Consider the following 21,906-nt stretch of genomic DNA (forward strand, 5'->3'; position numbering starts at 1 on the left):
CGTAATACCAAATTTTATTTGTGTATAGTTTCAATAATTAATTTGGGTAACACCCTAATTGCAAAATTCATATATCAAATTTGAATTGATATGCCATGTGCATAGGTATGGTATTCTCAAAAACTATTGTAAAAATAAGTAACTGAAGTAACATTGCTATTAAAATTATCGAATGACTGGAATCATGATAATAAATAACAGAATCTATTTACCAGTAGTAGGGGATTTTTTTAATACCCATATTGTTGTTTTCATTTTTTTTATGCAGAAGTAGCGCAAAAAGTAGTGAAGTAGCGAGTAGCGAACAGGAGTAGCGCAGCGAGCTACTTTTTGGTAAATGTAGCTGTAGCGAAGCTACTTTTAAAATGTAGTGTTCCGATCACTGTCAAAACCTGACACTGTTCTATACTCTGTCCAGGGAATATCTGGAGCAAGGCCGCGTGCATTATAGTAGAGAAAGGGATAAAGCGAGTGGACGACGTGAAGCACTACAAGCTCCTGGAAACGGCTAGTAGCTACAGTAGTTTATCCCACACCATGCAATTCTATCCAGTCTCATGTAGAGGTTTCGAATTAGGGCCCCACACTTTCTTGAGCACGTCCAAAGGTGGTGGTGATGTGATCAGCACCATGCCAATGGCTGGCTTTAACCCCAGTTTCCACCAGGTACCCACTTTACACTACACTGTGTGGGTGCTGGAGCAGCTTGAACAGGTGGAAAAAATCTCCCTTCTTCCCCGCTGGGGATCGAACCCAGGTCTCTCGCGTTGTGGTCAGATGCCCTAATGTTCCTTTTTTCTCAAGGAATACTCCTATGCGGTAGTATTCCCCATCATTCACCATTTTCTCAACTTTCACACATATCACTTTTTACTAAAACCTTTTTTTTTTTTTTGTAGAGTATTTTATGTAGATAATTTCTCATCATAACCTCTATTGCTGTAAAGTGCTTTCCAAGCAAGATATTTGCAAAAATCAGGGGTGATACAGGAGTGCAAAATTAATATGTTGTTAAGAATCCTTTTAGGAAGATAATAAAATCTGTTCCAGCTTTCCCTATTTTTTTTCCTTATTGGACCCCAAAATCATCCCTTGTTGACTGTATTATATGCATGTGAAACTTGATCCCTTACATTGAAAGAGGAACATAAATTGAGAGTATTTGAAAATAAGATCCTTAGGAAAATCTTTGGACCTAAAAGGGATGAGAAGACAGGTGAGTGGAGAAGGTTACATAATTTAGAAGTACATAATTTGTATTCGTGTCCAGCTATTATTAGAATGATTAAATCAAGAAGACTAGGTGGGTAGGCCATGTGGCACGAATGGGAGAGGAAAGAAGAGTTTACAGGATTCTTGTTGGAAAACCTGATGGTAAAAGACCAGTAGGTAGTCCAAGACTAAGATGGAGGGATAATGTTGAGATGGACCTAAAGGAAATTGGTAGGGATGGAAAAGAGTATGTAGATCTTGTTCAGGGATTGGGACAGATGGAAGGCCTGTGTTGCTGCGGCCATGAACCTTTGGGTTTAAGAATGCTCAAGAGTTAGTTAGTTAGTTAGTGTCACATTCCACAGTTTAGTGCAAAATTGTTGTTCATGGTATACATCTAGATATACAAATTTGCAACTCTTAAATATTATAACCAGCTAAATTTAGTCTTACCTCTGTGAGGAATCAGGATTTTAATACAGTATATAGCATCTGCTTCATCACAAACTCAATATTAACTGAATAATATCAAGTCTCTTTCAACACCATTATATTTACAATGTTCATGTGAAAGAATGTCTTCTTTTTAAATTTTTGTTGAAATAATTGAAGGAAAGTATTCCATTGGAACTATACCGTAACATATTCATAATTTTACATGAGATTGAGGATCCCAAGTGATACCAAGTTACAGAAAAGTATTGGTTAGTATCATTGGTTAAATCGCCCCCACTGACACTTTCTGGCTCAGCTCTACTTTATTTCTGATTTTTTCGGTGTTATTGTTCAAACATAAAATTTATTGTCCCTACATATTGATCGTCTATTATTACTAAACCAAAATATCTATTAATGGTATGGATCAAATATTATGTTAAACCTACATATAGAAAAACATAATTATACCTTAATATTTATACAGTATATAAAATGGTCGTGAGATCCAACAACAACACAGGATCCATTGCTCAAAACTGCTGGTGAACTCTTCACTATTCCACCCGTTTCAAACGACCAATGAACCAATCCAGAGGTAGCTTTCAGACAATAGACCTTCCTGTCGTAACATCCTAAAAAGGAATACAATTTAAGTTCAGAATTATGTCCAGAAACAGATGTTAATGTTACCTTTCAACCACTACATGCACTTGCATGATGGTTTGATGTGGACTGTGTTTGTTTCCACAGCCTAAAAAACATTCCTTTGTACTGTGTGACACACCAGCAAATTCATCACTTCCTGTACACTGTCAGGGTTCCCACACGACCTCTAAATGTATTATCTTCGAGTTTTCCAGAATCCTCAATTTTTTTCCAAGAGTTCTCAATACACAGTATATTACTACTTTAAATGTATTTTACAATGGCCTCCTCCATTTCCCCTCATAGTCGTACCATCCTCACCCCTATTATTATTGTTATTATTATTAGAGATGGAACAGGTTGACCAGCACACTAGGGGTTTTGGTCGATATAGGCATATCGGTGTATCAATAATACAAATTGTATTAAGTTAAGTTTAACACCAATTGACAACAGGAAGCTGCACTGTGTCAGGAATGGATACAGATTCAAGTTATTTAAGTGTGGTAGTTACTTTGATATTATACATTTTAAAAATCATATTTAATTTGTTCTAGAGATAAAAAAAACAACCTGCAAGACTTACCAACAATAACATATTCTCCACATGGAGTGGCACATGCTGAAGACTCGATTCTATCTGGCAATTCACAATCCCAGAGTTTCCTTCCAGAATCCATTGATACTGCCACTAATAAATGTGAATGAGATCCCACGACTGCTACCCCAGGTTTCCTTTGGAAAAGAAAAAAATAATTTATGTACATCTTATTGGGGAAGATGGTTTTAGAATTATAAAGTGGTGAATATAAGGTCAAGTGATAAACACTGTGCATTAACATTTACTTAAATGTTATGCAGCAAGGATTTTTTTCTCCTATATACGAGGTGTGATTGAAAAGTTCTTAGACTGGGCTTGTGATTTCCAAATGACAGTACTTTCAGGTTATGGTGATGAATCCTCTTCAAAGTAGTGCACTCCTGATTGAACACAACTACTCCAACAGCGTTTCCACTTTTGGAAGCATTCCTGGAAGTCCTCCTCCTCGCCGTATTTGCCTGATTCTCTTAAATTGACTCAAATCGTTCGCTTTGAGCGACAATTTCAATTTTGGAAATAGGTAGAAGTCTGCTGAGGCTAAATCTGGAGAATAGGGGGGTTGGGAAGCACAGGAATTTGGCCTAACATTAATCTTGTCCGTCAATAATTTGGAGATGAATTGCATAAACACACAACGGATGTTTAATTCCTCACTTAAAATTGACTGAGCTATACAGAAACTCACATTCAGTTCACTGGCCATCTCTCTGATCTTAAGTCGATAATGCACTAAGTCACAAACTCTGGCAATGTTATCATCAGTTTGAATCAGGAGGAGGACCAGACCGAGAATCATCTTAGAGTTATTATCGGCCATCTTTAAATGTATTATAGCAGTTAAAATCACTTGCCCTACGTACACACATATCCCCGAAAAGTATTTTCAACAGTTCATAGGTCTCCAAAGCTGATTTTCCAGTTTTAAAGGAAATTTTATGTATACGCCCAGTTCTGTTTTTTGTATCCATTGTTCCGCATACACAATAAACAGCTGACAATACTACACACATCTGCACTTAACAAGATGCAACTAAACCAAGATAGAGCCATGAACTCTTCAGGATCCCTCAAGGACAAAAAAAAACTTTATTTTCCCTACACACAATCCCTGTAAAACTTAAACAGTTAACAGTGGCGGCTCCTGTCCAAGAACTTTTCAATCACAACTCGTATTTCAAAGTGAACAATGTTATGAGGGGATATCAAAAAGTAATTGAGTTAAATTCTTTACAGTCAAACGGAAATGTATTCACAAAAACTGAAATATACATTTGGAAGTACATTTATTTTGCCACCTTTCTATGAGATGTCAGTTGTTTCAAAATGGCAGCTACGCTTGAGACGTTCGATGCAGTTGAGCTCCGGAGTGTGATTCGATTTCTGTGGTCAAAGGGACAGAAACCACCTGAAAACTATCGTGAGTTGTGTGCAATGTATGGTGACATGTGCATGACATTCACAAATGTCTGTAACTGGTGTCCAAAGTTCAACACAGGGTGTGTAAATGTCTGATGAACCCCACTCTGGACTGCCTCGTACATCCCACACACAGAGCAATGTTGATGCTGTGGAGGCATTGAATCAGGACAGGCGTCAACAATCCAAACAACAGTGGATGCAGTGGGCATTTCATATGGCAGTGCATACTCTATCATCCATGAAGAACTTGGGTATCGCAAAGTGTCTGCGAGATAGGTCCCCAGACAGCTCACACCACAGCATATAGAGGACCGTATGGGATACAGTCTTGAGCATTTCCTCCGGTACCATAGGGCTTGAAACGCATTCCTCGACCACATTGTTACCGGGGACGAATCATGGGTTTTTCATTACACCCCTGAATGAAAGTGACAGAGTATGGTATGGAAACACACAAACTCGGCCCCACCAAAAAAATTCAGGACAACCCCGTCTGCAGGAAAGGTTTTGCTTACCATTTTCTTGGACAGCCAGGGTGTCATTGTTGCTGATTTTGGGGCAAAGGAGCAACATGTAAATGCTGCTGCATATTGTGCCACACTCGATCGTCTATGAGCTGCTCTGTGCCGTAAACGTCCAACAAAATCTCTGGAGGAGATCATCATTCTCCATGACAAGCTCGTCCCCATGTGGTGCATGAGTGATGCAAAAAGTCAATTCCTGGCATTGGGAAATTCTCAAGCATCCAGCCTACAGTCCAGACCTGGCCTCATCAGACTTTCACCTGTTCGGCCCACTGAAGGAACACCTTGCCGGCAAACACTTCAGATGCGACACAAAAGTTGTGACAGACGTGTGTCGTTGGTTACGCATCCAGCCGAACAATTTCTACTGCATGGGCATCAAAAAATTGGTGTCACGGTGGGACAAATGTATAAATGTGAATGGATGTTATGTGGAAAAGTAGAGTAATGTTCAACGTTCAATATGTATATTTCAGTTTTTGTGAATACATTTCTGTTTGGTTGTAAAAAATTTACTCAATTACTTTTTGATATCCCCTCATAGTATATCCCTTACAAATAATGTTTCATCTCTATTCAACAATCTTTAATATCAATCAATTCAATTCAAATGAACCACCAAAATCTACGACAATTTCACAATCAACCTAACCTTTGTAAATATGTTGAATGAAAAAAGATAGTACAGTACATATTTTTTTTCTGTGTATTTATTATACTGCCACATCTTCCATTCCCCAAAACATAAATAAAAACTTCATTACAACTTTTTGGCTAACTGAACACAGATGCAGTGAAGATATTGTACTGTGGAACAAGTGCACACCATTTGAATTTTACATTCATACACAAATACTTCGCCATGATGCTATGATCTATTTCTATCACTCTATGTAATTAGGTGATTATGTACTTCCATGGAAGTAAAACTAGATTTTTTTAAAATGTTAAAAAATGGACTCTGTTCAAACCATTAACCCTTACAATATGCATAGCTGTACCAACAGGCATTTCTACCAACATGGCAGAGTACAGCAAATTTCCAAGAACTACTATTCTTTTTTTCTTAGCTTTAGAAACAGCCAACTATGGCTCAGATAATGTTCAGAGATATAGGTTTTAATCGCTACACAAATCTTGACGTCTATTGTTATATAAGAACCTTTTCTTGATGACTTTTAACATCAGGCTGTTTTTCCATTTGCAAGCAACAGACATTTTCTTTGCAGCCTGCAGACGTATGCAACAAGTTTGCTTGTCAAACTTCTTGTCACAGCCTACAAGCTGTCACCACTGTCAAGCAAAGCCACAAGTCAAGTGAAAAATTAAAAGATGGGAAGCAGGTGGAGCTTCTATTCTGGCAGCCTGTTAACTAGAAATCAGTGTGCTGCATACATCTATCATCTAATCCTTGAGGCCACAATTTTTGGTGCTGCTTGTAGTGGTTTATTTGTGTAAATAAGACATGTTGACATTTTTGTGGGTGACATTCAGCGAATGAACTACAATTACAGGAAAACCTTGTTAATACGATATTGGTTAATACGAAGTACCCTTTAATCCATTCCCCAGGCATTTAATGTATTTCGGTATGGATAAATTGAAATACGGATAATTTTTAATACGAAGTTCTTTACACGACCCTTCGGGAAAACTGGTTTCACTTAATTCGAAGTAGACACCTGCATAAGTTGACAAGAGAAGATCGAATGTGGAGAGAGCTTGGATGTTAATTTAACTTGACCTTGACATGATTCCTTGTCCTAAGAGCTAATGACAGCTTGGGTGGAAGTAACCCGAAATGCCTGCTGGACTTGCATTCTTTGTCAATGTGCATAGCAGGTCAAGTTCTTTCACTGCTGAATGCATCACAATGTGCATAGCAGGTCAAGTTCTTTCACTGCTGAATGCATCACAATGTGCATAGCAGGTCAAGTTCTTTCACTGCTAAATGCACCATCTTGGAAATATTAACCAGTGCAGATGAGAAATTTGAAATAAGATAGCAGGAATGTTCCAAAATACAAGACACATAGTATCTGGAAGTCTCACCCATCTGTCTAGCTCTGAGATCGAGATTCAGCAGTTTCCCGTGAGCGAGCAACTCTTGGCCTGGTAGCAAACAACTTCCGGTAACCACTTTCTTTCAAAACTTGTTCTTTAAGCCCTGTAGCATTTCATAAAAAAAAAGGGGAAGTGATCAAAGCCACATAGGCCAACTAAAGATCATCAAACCGCTTAATGCATTGTCATCAAGGTTTACGCAAAAGTTTACCTCGATCTTACATATGAGTATGTCATAATTACCGTTACCCGCTTGTACGTTTCCCAACTGTGCGTCATAACTCCGGTTTCCCAACTGTGCCATGCCTTAAAATATGCCCAAAAAGTGTTCCATTGGCTGGGTGTTCGGCCACGATTTTCTTGCTCGTGTGTAGACACAAGCAAGGTTGGATGTGGACCCCTCTTCCTTTCCTTTGGCGTCTTAAAGTGAAGCATTCTTCACAACAAACAAAAACCGTTGGATAAGAAAAAGTGACTCCCCTCCCCTTCTCCTACAACAGCTCATTCTCTGCCACTGGTATGCACGGCAATGTGATAATTGCAGACTTCAGGTCCCTCTTTCTTGTTTGAATGCAGCTGTCTGCATAAGAAAAATAGCCTGTATTATTGTCTGCTGCAAGGTAAAACGTAAAGCAAGGATCATTTCTTTCTTCTTTACACTGCTGATAAAAGTTTAGTCTTTAAAATGCCGAGGATTTTCTCTTCTGCCACCTGCTGCTCTAACTTCCAGCCAGTCTCATTGTGTTTACGCTGCAGGTGGTGCCAGTGCTTCGTCTAGCATCTGCAAAACTGTCGCTTGCCTATAACAGCAATGACTCATCCAGTGTGAAGAAAAAAAAAATCATTGTTTTGAATTTCGATCTCCAGAAAGAAAAAAAGATTTCATACTATGGGAATGAGAGGTGCGGAAATAGATAATTAAGGTATTCAGGTTTTCCGTGAAGCTGTTTTAACATTATTTTCTATTAATTTCGGTAGCCACTGCCACCATCCTCTGAATTTGTTGTTGTTGCTTGGAGCGTTTGTTGTTTTTTCCTAAATCACCGCCAGGTGTGCTGCTGTTGCCTGTATGTCTGCATATATGTAGTCTGCTGTCCACCGGTGTTAATTGCTGCAGTAATGGAAGCCAGACGTGGTGTGCCTGACCACCATCTATGTTCAGTTCATGGTTGTAGTGCATGATGGCATGTGTTTCATCATACAGGCAACAGCAGCACACCTAGCAGCAATGTAGGAAAAAAAAACAGAAACGTGCCAAGCTACAAAACAACGAATTCCAATGAGGAAGGTGGCAGAGGCTACCAAAATTAATAGACAATAATGTAAAACAGCTTCGCGGAAAACTTGAGAAAAGAGAAAAAGAAGAGTTAAAACAACTTCATGATGCACACAAAGTTCGATATAATATAATCCCCGCTTTTCTTAACAAACTTTCCCATGCTATATACAAATAATCCGACAATGCCCAATGTAGGAATGGACGCTGAGTCAGATAAAAAAAAAGAAGTTATTCAAGAGGTAGTTTTGGTGGATCAAGTGTTTGACCTCCAGAATACTCCTAAATCCAACAATAAATCGTCGATTAACGTGAGAGTAAATAACAATCTTCCATTTTGATATCTGAAAATGCGCAAGTTTCATAAAGCTTATGTTCCTGTAGTTTACGGTCATCACAAGCATAAGAAAACAGTTTTTTGTTGTGACGTTTCAGGAGAACACACGCTCCCTTCATCAGATATTTATTTCATTTTGACTAAAGATACAGTTATAACAATGGTTAGCAATTTTTTAAACAAAAGAATCCATTATATAATGGACGTTGTCAATGTTACATTGTTGTAATATAGCAATCTAACTGTGAAAAGAAGCAGTCTGTTTTATTTTTATTTCAGATAAAAATAATTTTGATCACATTATTTTTTATTTAAAAAATTATGAATCCCAAATATCATCAGGTAATTCAAAATCTTCATTGTTTTCACAAAGTCTCTTGATGTTATCTGTTACATTAAATTTTAAAGATGGTGGTTTTCTCCATTCGTGAAAAAGAGGACTCCATACTGAATCTACGTTACCATTTTCATTCTTTAATTTATTCCCGTGTTCCTCTGCAATGAACGAAGCTTCCCAGACATTCAACTCTATGTTTCCCGTCAATCTTTTTAAAACCCTTCTCTTTTTAATCAAATGCTTCTCTTCGATGATGTGAGCTGACAAATCTGTTCTTGGGTTTAGATTCATAATGTCCAAATCATGTTCGTGCCATCTTATTGTCATTTTCCTTGCTGTTTGTCCTACATAATCCTTTGAACATGAACAACTTATATTATATATTCCTGTGGTTTCCACATCTGGAAGAGAGTTTCTCATGTTGAATTCATTAAATGTACAGTCCAAACTTCTTGGTGATCTAAAAACAATTTTGAAATTAAATCTTCTAAAAAATTTTGCAATTTTATGTGAGAATCCCTTGTGGAATGAAATGTACACAAATTTCTTTTCAACAGATTTTTGATCTTTATCTGTATTTCTCTTTTCCTTTAGTTTTCTTGCGACTTGTTTTTTGATTTGGTTTATTCTGTTAGTGTGAAAGTCATTTTCTTTTGCTATATTAAAAAGCCTTTCTTCTTCATTTTTGATATCCTTATTATTAGATCATACTCTTTGTGCTCTCAGGAAAAAAATTAAAAATATATTATCCATTGTTATATGTGAATGTTCTGAATTGGCATGGATGTAATTTTTTTCCTATGGACTGATGTTTGAATTATTGTGTCAGTTGTCTTAGTTTTCAGATCAAGGAAAGAAATTACATTGTTATTCATGGGTTCGCAAGTGAATTTTATGCGACGTTGTGATTCATTTAACAATTTAAATACATCCATGATGGTGTTCTCATTTTTAGTAATAAATAAATTTTTAAATAAAAAATAATGTGATCATTTTTTTAATCTGAAATAAAAATAAAACAGACGGCTTCTTTTCACAGTTAGGTTGCTATATTCCAACAATGTAACATTGACAACATTAATTACATAACTGATTATTTTTGTTTAAAAAATCGCTAACCATTGTTATAACTGTATCTTTAGTCAAAATGAAAATAAATGTCTGATGAAGGGAGCATATGTTCTCCTGAAACATCACAACAAAAAACTGTCTTCTTATCCTTGTAATAACCGTAAACTACAGGAACATAATTCTACAATGCAGGCAATGCCTACATACACGAAAAACTATTCATAAAGCTTGTCTTGAGTTCATTTTATGCTGATGGATTAATCGGGACTAAATATAAAGTTTAAAGTGGAATCCAAACCAGATCGAGTGCAGAGCTGTTTAATGTGTCCTCGGATCCACATTCAGTTTAAACAGATCGCAAATTGAGAGTTAACTTTTTCAGGATGGATTACAATGCAAGCTGAGGACAAATTTGGACTGCTCCCTCGAAAGGATTCACTTTCTCAGTACATATAAAGCGTATTTTTTGAGCTATTACTAAGTATAAAACATCCGTTATGGTGAAATTAATACTGTAATTTATTTACACCTGAAAAACAGGTGCCATCTTGAAAAGTTTGGATAACTTGAAGTCATTTAATTCAAAGTTGACATTTGTTTGTCCCATGAACTTCGTATAAACGAGGTTTTCCTGTAGTAGTCTAAGAGATATTAAATTTTCTTCTAAACGAAGTATAGAATTTCAAATTCCCCACAGCTCCATACTTGGCACAAATACCAGAAAACAGCTATGCATTGTAAGGGTTAAAACTCTAATTTCCAGTAGTGCTAGCACATGCCTCATGTATTTCTTAGGATTCAGATCAGTAGTAGTTTGAGGTTTAAGCGGAAGTTCATGCATTGATACAAGAGAGTAAAGCTGTTATATAAATGCAGTTTCTAGTTTATTGCATCTATTATAACCTTGACAGTGGCAAGCAGATTGGAAGATTTAGATTGAGGCCTCTAATGCACACATTTATATACCCTGAGTTTCTAATCACACTGATTTAAAACAACTTGTTTTTAACCATATTTCTTCAATAGGCATGGGTTTTACATTTCCCATAAAACTCTTTCAATCATAAATGATGTGAATGAAAAATTACTATTAAAAATATATGTATTGTTATTCACTATATATTTATAAGTAGCATATTGATTATTTTATAACAGGTAACGTTTTGCACTCTTTGGCATCTTTATGTAGGAAAGTTTCCTGTCAAAATATACCATATTTCACATCATAATTGCCACACCTTTCTTTTTTCAGTCTAACCATTAGTTTGTAACATTTCATCACGTAATTGTCGCATCTGCATGGCAGATAACGAAACCAATGATAGTGGCCCAGAATATTCACAGACAAAAGATAAAATTTTGTAAGTCTGTACTTCGCAACAGTTGAAGCAAACTTTCTCAAGTGTAATATTTCACATATAGTACACAAATTCAATAACAACTAATATGATAACTTCTTTTTTTCAGACCAGAAAAATGTTTGCTAAGCTGTCACAAAAGAAATGAGATGTGTCAATTGGGACTATTAGATTTTAAAGTATAATCACAAGTATTTCAAGCATCCTAATCTCGCAACAAAGACAGTCTATAATAAATGATTTTCATGTACTGGTAATACTGGCACAATTTTTTTAAAAAAAGGCATAAAATCTGCAACACGCGGTGAAATATGGTATACACAATGGATGGTAACTTCAATAACGAACATTATTCTAAAGAAAATAACCCACAAACATACACCAACACCTAACACTCACTCAACAATCCAGACGACTACAAAGCAGAGGAAGGTGGAACATGCTCTTGAAGGGAGAATGCGCACTAGGAACAGTCACAATGTTCTTGCACATTTATGACTCAAAAATCAACTGCTTACCTTCCATAGTGAAGAAGTAGTGGAGAAGCATCAATACACTTACTTAGATTGAACTTCCAATGGATTTTCACGTACACATTATCCATGCTCTTCACAACAGTCGTGAGGTTCCCACAGAATGGGCTAACCATACTCTTTCCTCGACAACAGGCCATCCAGAGATCGCTCGATTGCTTCTCTTCAGTCACCCGAAAATTTGACAACCTGGAAAGCTTCTCAGCATCCACAAAGTCACTTTGAATCCTAGATCTTTTGCAGTCTAATAATGTTATGGAGTTCATAGAAATGCATTCACACACACTTTCACATACATCCTTGAAAGTCCCGTTGAGTATTTTGTCCACTAATGAAACACATCCGCATCCTACAGCTGTCTCAATATCAGACCCTAACTGTACAGCTAAAAATGAGTCTCCACCACACAGTAAAAAGTTGTCCTCATACAAAGGGGCGGAGCTCACTTTGACGTACTTCATCCAGAGATCAGCAACTATTCTGAAGACTTTTTGAGTATCGAATGAAAGAAAATGTCTCTTTCTAGTTCCTGTGGAGTTCTCAAGTAAAGATCTCAGTTCAAATTTGTCAGTTTTACCTGTCAAAATAAAAACATAGTTACATTAATACAATTTTTTTCTTCAAATATAGCCAACAAAGAGTGAAATACAGTATATTATAGCCATTAAAAAAGGTAAAGGTGATGAAGGTATAAGGGGTGATATCGTATAGAGCTCCACATATTCTTGATCTTGGCTATAGTTGGTATGATGTGATAAGCATCATGCCCAGCTGCCTTTACCCCCTAGGTACCCATTTAGGTACTAATCTATTATTTCCCGGACAGATTTCTTCATTTTTACAGAAGAAACTACTTATGGTAATAAGTTCCTGTAGCATTGTCTAACATCTGGAAGGTGTTTTGTGTGATGTGGGAATGTTTCATAGCAGAAATTCAACCATTGACTCACAGCCCCACGAACCATTTCCGGTAAGGTTATGTTAGGTAGGGTCACGTATAGGTTACAATAGTTAAAAATTGGTTTCGAAAAAATATGCATAGCCCCACACACCATTCTCACATAACTCCACAAACCATTGACACATAGCCCCACGAACCATTGACACATAGCCCCACAAACCATTTGCGGAAACATATGTTCTTCAGTTAGAAAAACACTTTTTTTTTTAAAAAAAAAATGCAATTACTTTGATCAAAAAAACGTGAATACATGTTAAAGAATGTTCAGCAAAGCAAATAGGTAAGTACAAATGTCAAAAATTGACAAAACAAAGAAGCTATAGGTGTCCGGGGAATATCAGATTTTTACCCTCATTTATTATACAAGACTGGGTGGGCCTGAGAGCCATGCAGAAACACTGAAATGACTGGAAAATTTCCAGGTCCAGATCACCTGCCCCGGAATTCAAACTTAGGTTTTCTGCATGGTAGCCAGATGCACTACCAACTGAACTACCGCAACCATAGCAGCACATGAATGATTTGTGCACATTTCATAAACTGTGAATGCATGATTGTACCACACACATGATTTCTTCTTGCAATCCAATCCTTACTATTTTCATGCCTCTAAATTGCATAGTAAGGGTAGCAGTGTTTGGGTGGGGTCAAGAACAGTTTACTTTATTTTGGTATACAAGTCTTAGCATTAAGAGACAATGGTACTGGGGCAAAAGTAGGGGTGGGCACCTAGCATAGTAATGTTCCTCACATGATCTTATCACCACACTTATCACTCCCTAAAAATGTCTCACTGACAAATGTACTAGTACATTTTCACGATACACTCAATGATTTAAAGATAAGACAATTCAGCAAAACTGGAAGTTCCTAAGAGATGCAAAGAATTGCATGCATACCACATCCAACACAGTGAAATCTTGATTTTGTTACTGGATTTTACATTTTCATGCATCACAATACAATGACACAATTTATTTCTGGACTTTACATTTTTCCACAACTTTATTAAGCCTCAGGTTCCTGGAATGCACATAATCCAGGTTCTACTGCATATACATGCATGAATTTGTGTCAAGACACATTCAGTGGAACAGAGTTATCATTAGCAGTACATGAAGTACATATCTAGGGTGTTATGGGGAAAAAGCCCTGAAGTCACAAACTGTGATTTTCTGTTGCTTTTATGTAAGTTGCACTGAATCTGTTTAAATAAAATATTATAAGTAAATTATATTAGGCATGTGTAAACGATCCAACATGTATATCATGTCTACAATGTTTACTATTAAAAGAATAAACAAATAACTGTTGGCTGTAAAATTGCATTTTTTGACTTAAGCACTTTTTCTCGAACAACCTAGATATTATTGCAGTGGAACACAGATTTCACATTCCCGAAACTTACGTTTCCCGGCAAAATATGTATGTTTAGTGAACCAGCTTGAAATTGAGTATAGTGAGATGCACATATATAACCAGGCAAACAACTATTCTATTTTCATTCATTTTTCTCTTATGTGCTACATATTTGTAATGAACTGAACTGTACCAATCTTGATATGAGGGATGTAAGTTGCTTCATATGCTTTTTGTTTAAAATCTTTAACTTCGCACTATATAGAACAGAGTAAATAAACATAACTATGGACAATTTGCCTCACCTACATCTGTCATACTTTTGTACAATTCACATTTTATACATTGTTATTTAACGGACTAGGACCAAAAACAGTCTTTTGTGAATGATTGCACTAAGTCACTAAAATTGATAAGTTAAATTTTATAACAAGTAAAATGTAGGTCTGATGTTTACTTATCGAACTGTATTATTACCACGTACGTATATGTTATGAATTTAAAAAATATATAGTGGAACTTCACTATACATTTTCAGGACACCCAAGGTGGAAAACCCTTCAAATACAGGAAAGCATACAATTGCGGAAAATTTTATAGCATTTTGATATGTTGGATGCATGAGAATCAAATGTATAACAAGGAAAAATGGAAAATCCAGAAGCGTAAGTTAAGGGATTCACTTTAATTGCTGTATACATTGGAAATTCATCCCCAGCAGAGAAAAACAAAGGCTGGTCAAAAAATACAAATAAGAAAAAATATTCCTTACCATGGTTTGTAAGAGGAAGTGACTTTTGGATGAAAATTGTGTCTGGCAAAAGAGCCGACGGAAGCCTCTGCATCAGAAATTGCCGCAGTTCACGGATTCTCGGATCTTCTACATGGATGCCGCTTTCAGATTTCTTGTTTTGAGATGGTGGGTCAGTCGATGAGTCCAGAACAATGAACAATCCCAATCTCCCATACTTATCGCACACTGCACTGCAAGCATTTACCACACTATGGCACGATGCAACCAACTCCAAATGTACCAGACTTACTTTCTGCCCAGCACGTTTAATAATGCTGTCCTTCCGACCAACATAGTAGTATCTCCCTTTGCACACTCTTACTACGTCGCCGGTTGCTCTAAATATAGGTGTAAAAGGAAAGTGTTCTTCGTCATCAATGAAACATATTCTCTCGTTGCTCCCTACAAAATCAAATTCAAAAGAAATAAAAGTGATGCTTTCCACACACTTGCAAATGTAAGCATTTTTTACAGAACAAGGCAGCTTCAGTTACAAAATTACTATATAAGTATGGTATAGGTAACATATTCAACAATACAAGTCTTAAACAAAAATCTCAAAATTTCTCATTTACTACTTGAAGTTCTACGAAATTACACATTTATTGGCACAAACCAGGGTTATGAAATGTAACTTTTATTTTTATGTACGGATGGAGGAATTGGATGAAAATGTGAAAGAGTAAAATTGTATAGAAACATGTTTATTGAAACATTAAAAAACCTTCAAAAATTGATTCAGCCTAACCAATGATGTTTTCAGCACTTACAGCACACAAGATCATTTCATACCCAAAGTCCCCAATATCCTCTCTCTTCCACCCAAAATTATCCCTTTGTTGTGCCAAACTCTTTGTACAATTTTTTTCATATCTGGGACAGAATGAGAAAAATTAAAAACCACAGGATTTATTTAATACATATTTTAAAATATTGACAAATTTGCAGTTAAAAAATTATGTTCCCTTTTATCCACATACAAAAATTGAGATAAGACCACACCTCTTTTATTTTTTAACTTTTTAACATTCGGTCCAAGATTTGATTGTGTTATGAGTTTCTTACAAGTTGTATAAGAGGACAAGCAAAGCAACAGGGTGCTGATGTCCTTGCATACACATGCAAGAAAGGGGAAACTTTGCATGATTTTTTAAGATTATGATCCACATGAATGTCAGATGTTGTTTATAGCTCACAGAGGTGCCTTAACCAAGTAATTACTGAATTTAAGTCGTCTCATTTATAATGACATGACATTGTTGTCAACTCCACATAATGTGAACTGCGTATAGGGAATTATTTGTTACATATTTTTTTGTTGGGTATAAAATGCAACTGCCTTTGAATGTTAAGCTGTAGTAAATAATTGGTAATGCATTGGATTGGAGAACAAGTTGCAAGTGATTACGTTATGTTTCAGTATTTATCATATCAAATTACTTGCTTAGGATAGAGTATCAATTGATGAACTTAGTCCCCAGATGTGCCTTATCTTCTGTTGTTGACACCAAAAGTGAACATGCTAGCATGTGGTGTGACTTTCGTATTAGCCTACTGAATGATGTTAATCATCTTGGTCATTATATGCGATATTCAGAACCACCAAATGCACTGGTTTTCATAAATATTGTTCATTCTAAAATTCACTACCAAATTAAAAATGTGAAGAAATATACAACTTACCTATGTACATTTCACCTTCTCCTTCCAGTATTCTTTCTCCAGATACATTTCTCACTTCCATCAATGTGTCCTGTAGAGCTGTTCCCAAAGGTACAGCAAACTGTAGCTTTTCCCCTGGTTCTTCATTAGAAAACATGTAATAACTCTTCCTTTCCTCTGGCCGATTATCATAGTTCTGTTCCCCACTCACATCTACCCTTTTCAATGGTTCTCTCTCGCCCTGATCGCACACGTTCGTGACAGTATCTCCTCCATCTTCAGCCTTACCGTCAGAGTCCTTCACGGATGCACATTCCAAAGAATGATCAAGTTCAATCTTCTCCACAGAGGCCCAACACGAAACTTCACTTATGCCGTAAAGATTATAGAGCTGGGTCTTGTTCTCTTTGTGTTTCCACCTTAAAAGTACGTCTAAACTTGGACAACACTCCCCACCCAATGCTAACACTCGTAAAGATGATTTCTCCCCGAGAATACCATTCTGCAGATGGTTCACGTTGAACCGGACCAGCAGGGAGGGAGTAGCTTGTAGTATCGTTACGTTGTTTCGCTCCAACAAAAATTTCGGGAGAATCTCGGGAGCAGCTTTGTACGCTTGTGGTATAACCAAGAGCGAGGCTCCTGTGGTAAGGCTTATGAACACTTCAATTATGCTTGGGTCAAACGTTGGCGGAGATGACAGGAAAACAGTGTCTGTTGGCCCTACTTTAAAAATGGACCTATCAAGAGAAAAATAAACATGGCAGTGAATTAATGAACTCGGCTAAACTTTAATCATATTTGAATGCATAAAACTAAATATGAATTTTACATTCAGCTCATGTATTATAATTATCCCAGGTCTTACCTTTCCTGTATTTTGTTCTTACGGTGAACATGCTTCTGAAAAACATGCAATTGAGCTTCCACTGCATCATTACTAGTAATAACACAAGTTTTTACTGCATTGCATTTTTAGAGAAGTCCCTTTTGGAATGTGAATAAATTGTGAATTTGGTTTACTTCACTTCACTTTTCTGTCATTTTTGGCTAATTGTGAAGATGAGAATGAGTGATGATCAGTAGTGTATTCTGAAAATTTAACCTGGTTTACCACAACAGTTTTTATTTATTTATTTGAAAATAAGATCGGGATGAGGAGACAGGTGAGTGGAGAAGGTTACATAATTTAGAACTACATAATTTGTATTCGTGTCCAGATATTATTAGAATAATTAAATCAAGACGACTTAGGTGGGCAGGCCATGTGGCACGAATGGGAGAGGAAAGAGGAGTTTACGTTATTCTTGTTGGGAAACCTGATGGTAAGAGACCAGTAGGAAGACCAAGATGAAGATGGAGGGACAACGTTGAGATGGACCTAAAAGAAATTGGTAGGGATGGAAAAGAGTATATAGATCTTGCGCAAGATATGGACAGATGGAAAGCCTGTGTTGCTGCAGCCATGAACCTTCGGGTTTAAGAAGGCTAAAGAGTTAGTTACTTAGTTTTTATTTATTGTACCGTGCGTTCGAAAAGTCTCTCCGCAGTTAATTGTGGCAAAAGGGATACAATCACCTAGGTTAAAGAAAATGTTTTCCCTGAGCTTGAAGACACAGCTCAATCCCCTTACAAATGTTTGCGAACACTCGAAGCAGAATTTGGTAGTAGATTGATTGATTGTATTACAATATGATAGCGTTCTTGATTTCTTGAATAGTTAGGCACCTTATACATTCACTGCGGAGAGACTTTTTGAACGCACGTTATATTTATTACACTAATGCAGGTATGCAAGTAAAACAAAAACAGAAGTTCGTCAACTTCAAATTTTCGGCCAATTTCTATATACATATGAAAAAGTTGATTTACTAGCGGTAAATCTGATAACATGGGAGAATATGTCATTGGTGATGATTAGAGGCACATACTTTTGGTAAATAAAAAAGCAAAATTTCGGTACAAAAACTGAGTCAATTTCGGGTTCAAAAGCGGTAAATAAAATTAAATATCGGTGTTATAGCGGTGAAAAAATGGATGAAAAGTGGTATATAAAAAGACATGTTTGTTTTAAAATTGTGAATATAATCCTAAATTTGATTTAAAAACTACACTTATTCCACAGAATTAACATTTCACTTCTAATAGCACATTTATGTAGTTATCATAGTAGTAAGTTTATTTCTGTGTATAGGAGTCCAATTTTGCTTCTCCAATATTAACAGCAGAATTAATCAATTTTCCGGGAATTGCATAACACACAGGATAATTCAGACCTCAGAAGGTGTCGCGTCGGTGAATAAACCCTGAATTTCATGTTTAAGAGTTAATTTCACTTTTTGCACTTCATTTTGCATTATTTCGTGACAAAATATGGTCACAAAATGCATCTCACACCTTTCAAAAACATGAAAAATAACACTGCAATGTGTTTTTTCAAATTTCGTTTTTTCGTCAAAAACGAAATATGCATGCCTCTAGTGATGAAGGGAAACTCACAAAGAACACCCATGCCCAGGTTGTGATTTGAACACATGGTCCCTGGCATCATAGCATACTGTGATAACAACTCTGCCACAGATCTCTGTATGCACCGATGAATTAAATGAAGCAAAAACAAGGAAATTCCATGCTGTACTCAGGATTCACCCCTAGGATCATGTAGTGTTTGAAGCACATGTTAACCATTTTGCCATGGAGGATAAATAACAAAGGTTTAAATTTGAGCAGAAGTAAAAATGTTCGCTGATAGGAATTATCAAAAGCAACAAAAAGAGTGTGAGGTAACATTTAAACATGCTTTTACCAAAACTAAATTTTACCAGTGTCTATGTAATGCTGTAAATAAAGTAATTCAGAAAGGAGAACTATAGAAAGGTACAAAGCCTAGGAACATATCTTATACAAACAGCTGCTACAGCTACATGGAAGTCACAATTACAGGACTCGGCACATTCACATAGTCAGTTCTGGTAGGCTGTTAAAAAAAAGCATGTTCAAATGTAAAATCATGTTCATAATGTGACCTTTGAATGCTAACAATGAGCAGCAGAGTGAAATTCAAAGTCAAACTTTGTTCTAAGTTCACATTATGCACTGATAGGCTAATCCAGACTGGACCTACAGTTTAAAGTGGGATTCTAACCACCATGTGCCTCCACTAGGGATTGATCCGGAACCCCTTGATTAGGTGACAGCATTAGGAGTGAAATTCATTGTCAAACTTCTGGAACATGTCATGAGTGATGGTATGGTTAGGAGACGGGTCTGTCACTGCAGATGAACTACTGAAGTACATCTATATCTAGGTGGCTAATTTCTACAATAGCTTACAAAAGCTAGCGTCCCACTTTGATAACTGCCTTTAACAATGGTAGTGACTGTATCACGAAATAGTTTATGGTAAGGATCCTCATCATAATTAATTTGACAAATACATGCTATTTTTAAAAACCTACCCTGACTTAAAGTGTTCCCCTGTGCATAGCACCACGCCATGAAGGCGTATAGGGGGTGTGGGGGTAACGCCCCACACTTTCTTGATCCGGTCGTGAGTGGGGGTGATGTGATCAGCATCACGCCCCTAACCGCCTTTACCCCCCAGGGTTTCCCCCAGGTACCCATGATATTCGACGCTGGGTGGGCGCCGGGGCCGCTTTCACCGTTAGAAAAGTTCCCGGATTTGAACCGGCCGGGGATCGAACCCGGGACCTTGAGCATGGTAGTCAGACGCGTTACCGACTGAGCCACCGCGGCTTAACCTGACTTAGCTTCCAAATACACCTGGTCCATAAACATGCAAAAACAGAAGAAAAAGTAGTTTATGGTAAGAATTGATGAATAGTGTTGCAATACATACCTTAGTTGAGTAATGTTTGGTAGTATGCATCGATGTGGTACTTTAATCAATTTTGGCTGGCCCGTAGTCCCTGATGTCTGTATTGCATATGCTATACCAGCATTACCAAATGTCATAGCTATTCCTTCAAAAGACTCATCCAAAATTTCCAAGAGGAGAAGAATTTCACCATGAACATCAATCTCCTCCACCAAATTGGCAGTAAACATTGACGGAACATCAGACTGTGACCGTGCAAACAACCAGCGAATATGCAGGCGACTCAACAGGTGGTAATTCCATTCAGTGTTTGCTTTTGGGTTGAAGCAAGTGAATGCTGCACCATGTGACAAAACCCTGGAATGATATTCTATCATCAGTATTACACAAATGTATCTCCACCTTTAAAAGAACACATATTAACATATATATATCTACCAGAATATTACACACGTATTAAGGTTTCTCTTTCATTTTTAAAAAAAATAAATTCCTGACTTTTCCAGGTCCTTATAAATATTTTTCCCGACCACTCTACAGGCCAAGGCAAAAGTCGGGATACATAGGAAAACAAATACGTGCAAACAAACATACACACGACTGATATGTATGGGCAGACATTTTGTTTTTGACGAAAACATGAAATGTGAAACAACACATTGCAATATTAATTTTTCATGCTTTTGAAAGGTGTGAGGTGCATTTTGCTACCTCATTTTGTCATGAAATGATGCAAAATCCGAAAAACTAAAACATGAATTTCAGGATTTATTTACTGACAAGACACCTTCTGAGGTCTGATTTATCCTGAGAGTTATGCAAATCACAGAAAATTAATTAATTCTACTGTAAATATTTGAGAAGCAAAAATAGACTCTTTTACTCAGGAATAAACTTAATACTCCAATAACTAAATATATGTGTTATTGGAAGAAAAATGTTCATTTTGTGTTATAAATATAGGTTTTAAATCAAATTTTGGTTTTCATTCACCATTTTAACACCAATATGCCATTTTATGTACAACTCTTGATCCCGAAATGTGACCAGTTTTTGTACCAAAATCTTTATCTTTTATTCACCATAAATATGGGTCACTGTCCATGTCTCTGATCTGTACACAATTATTGCACACAGTACATGTTATATATTACCTTCTATAAAATGCAAGAAGGTAATATATATATACCACATACTATTTGTCAATAATTATGTATGGAGCAGAGACTTGGACAATGACAGAGAGAGAGAAAAGAAAGATGCAGGCAGTGGAGATGAAATTTTTAAGGAGTATATTGGAGACGACTAGAAGGGATAGAATACTGAATGAGGACATCTGACAGACAGTGGGGGTGGTGAACATTGAGGACAGGATAGATCAGGCACAAATGAGATGGTTCGGACACATCAAGAGGATGGATGCAGAAACATTACCAATAAGAGCTTACAATGCACATGGAGTGGGAATAAGGCAAGAT

General features: G+C 36.7%; 1 protein-coding gene across 3 annotated transcripts in view; it reads right to left on the bottom strand.

The window, feature by feature from the left end:
- Aasdh (Aminoadipate-semialdehyde dehydrogenase) overlaps nucleotides 1-21,906 on the bottom strand; it is a 35,395-nt gene that overhangs the window by 7,878 nt on the left and 5,611 nt on the right. For all 3 annotated transcript variants that reach the window (XM_083119253.1, XM_083119254.1, XM_083119252.1), the window contains exons 3-8: nucleotides 20,450-20,785; nucleotides 16,612-17,330; nucleotides 14,908-15,330; nucleotides 11,801-12,392; nucleotides 2,882-3,030; nucleotides 2,119-2,282 (exon numbers count right to left, since the gene is read on the bottom strand). In XM_083119253.1, coding sequence (XP_082975379.1) covers nucleotides 2,119-2,282; nucleotides 2,882-3,030; nucleotides 11,801-12,392; nucleotides 14,908-15,330; nucleotides 16,612-17,330; nucleotides 20,450-20,785 — 2,383 coding nt within the window. The remainder of the gene's footprint in view (nucleotides 1-2,118; nucleotides 2,283-2,881; nucleotides 3,031-11,800; nucleotides 12,393-14,907; nucleotides 15,331-16,611; nucleotides 17,331-20,449; nucleotides 20,786-21,906) is intronic.

The sequence above is a fragment of the Lepisma saccharinum genome, chromosome 3, assembly GCF_977018435.1.
Source record: "Lepisma saccharinum chromosome 3, izLepSacc3.1, whole genome shotgun sequence".
NCBI classification, from domain to species: domain Eukaryota; kingdom Metazoa; phylum Arthropoda; class Insecta; order Zygentoma; family Lepismatidae; genus Lepisma; species Lepisma saccharinum.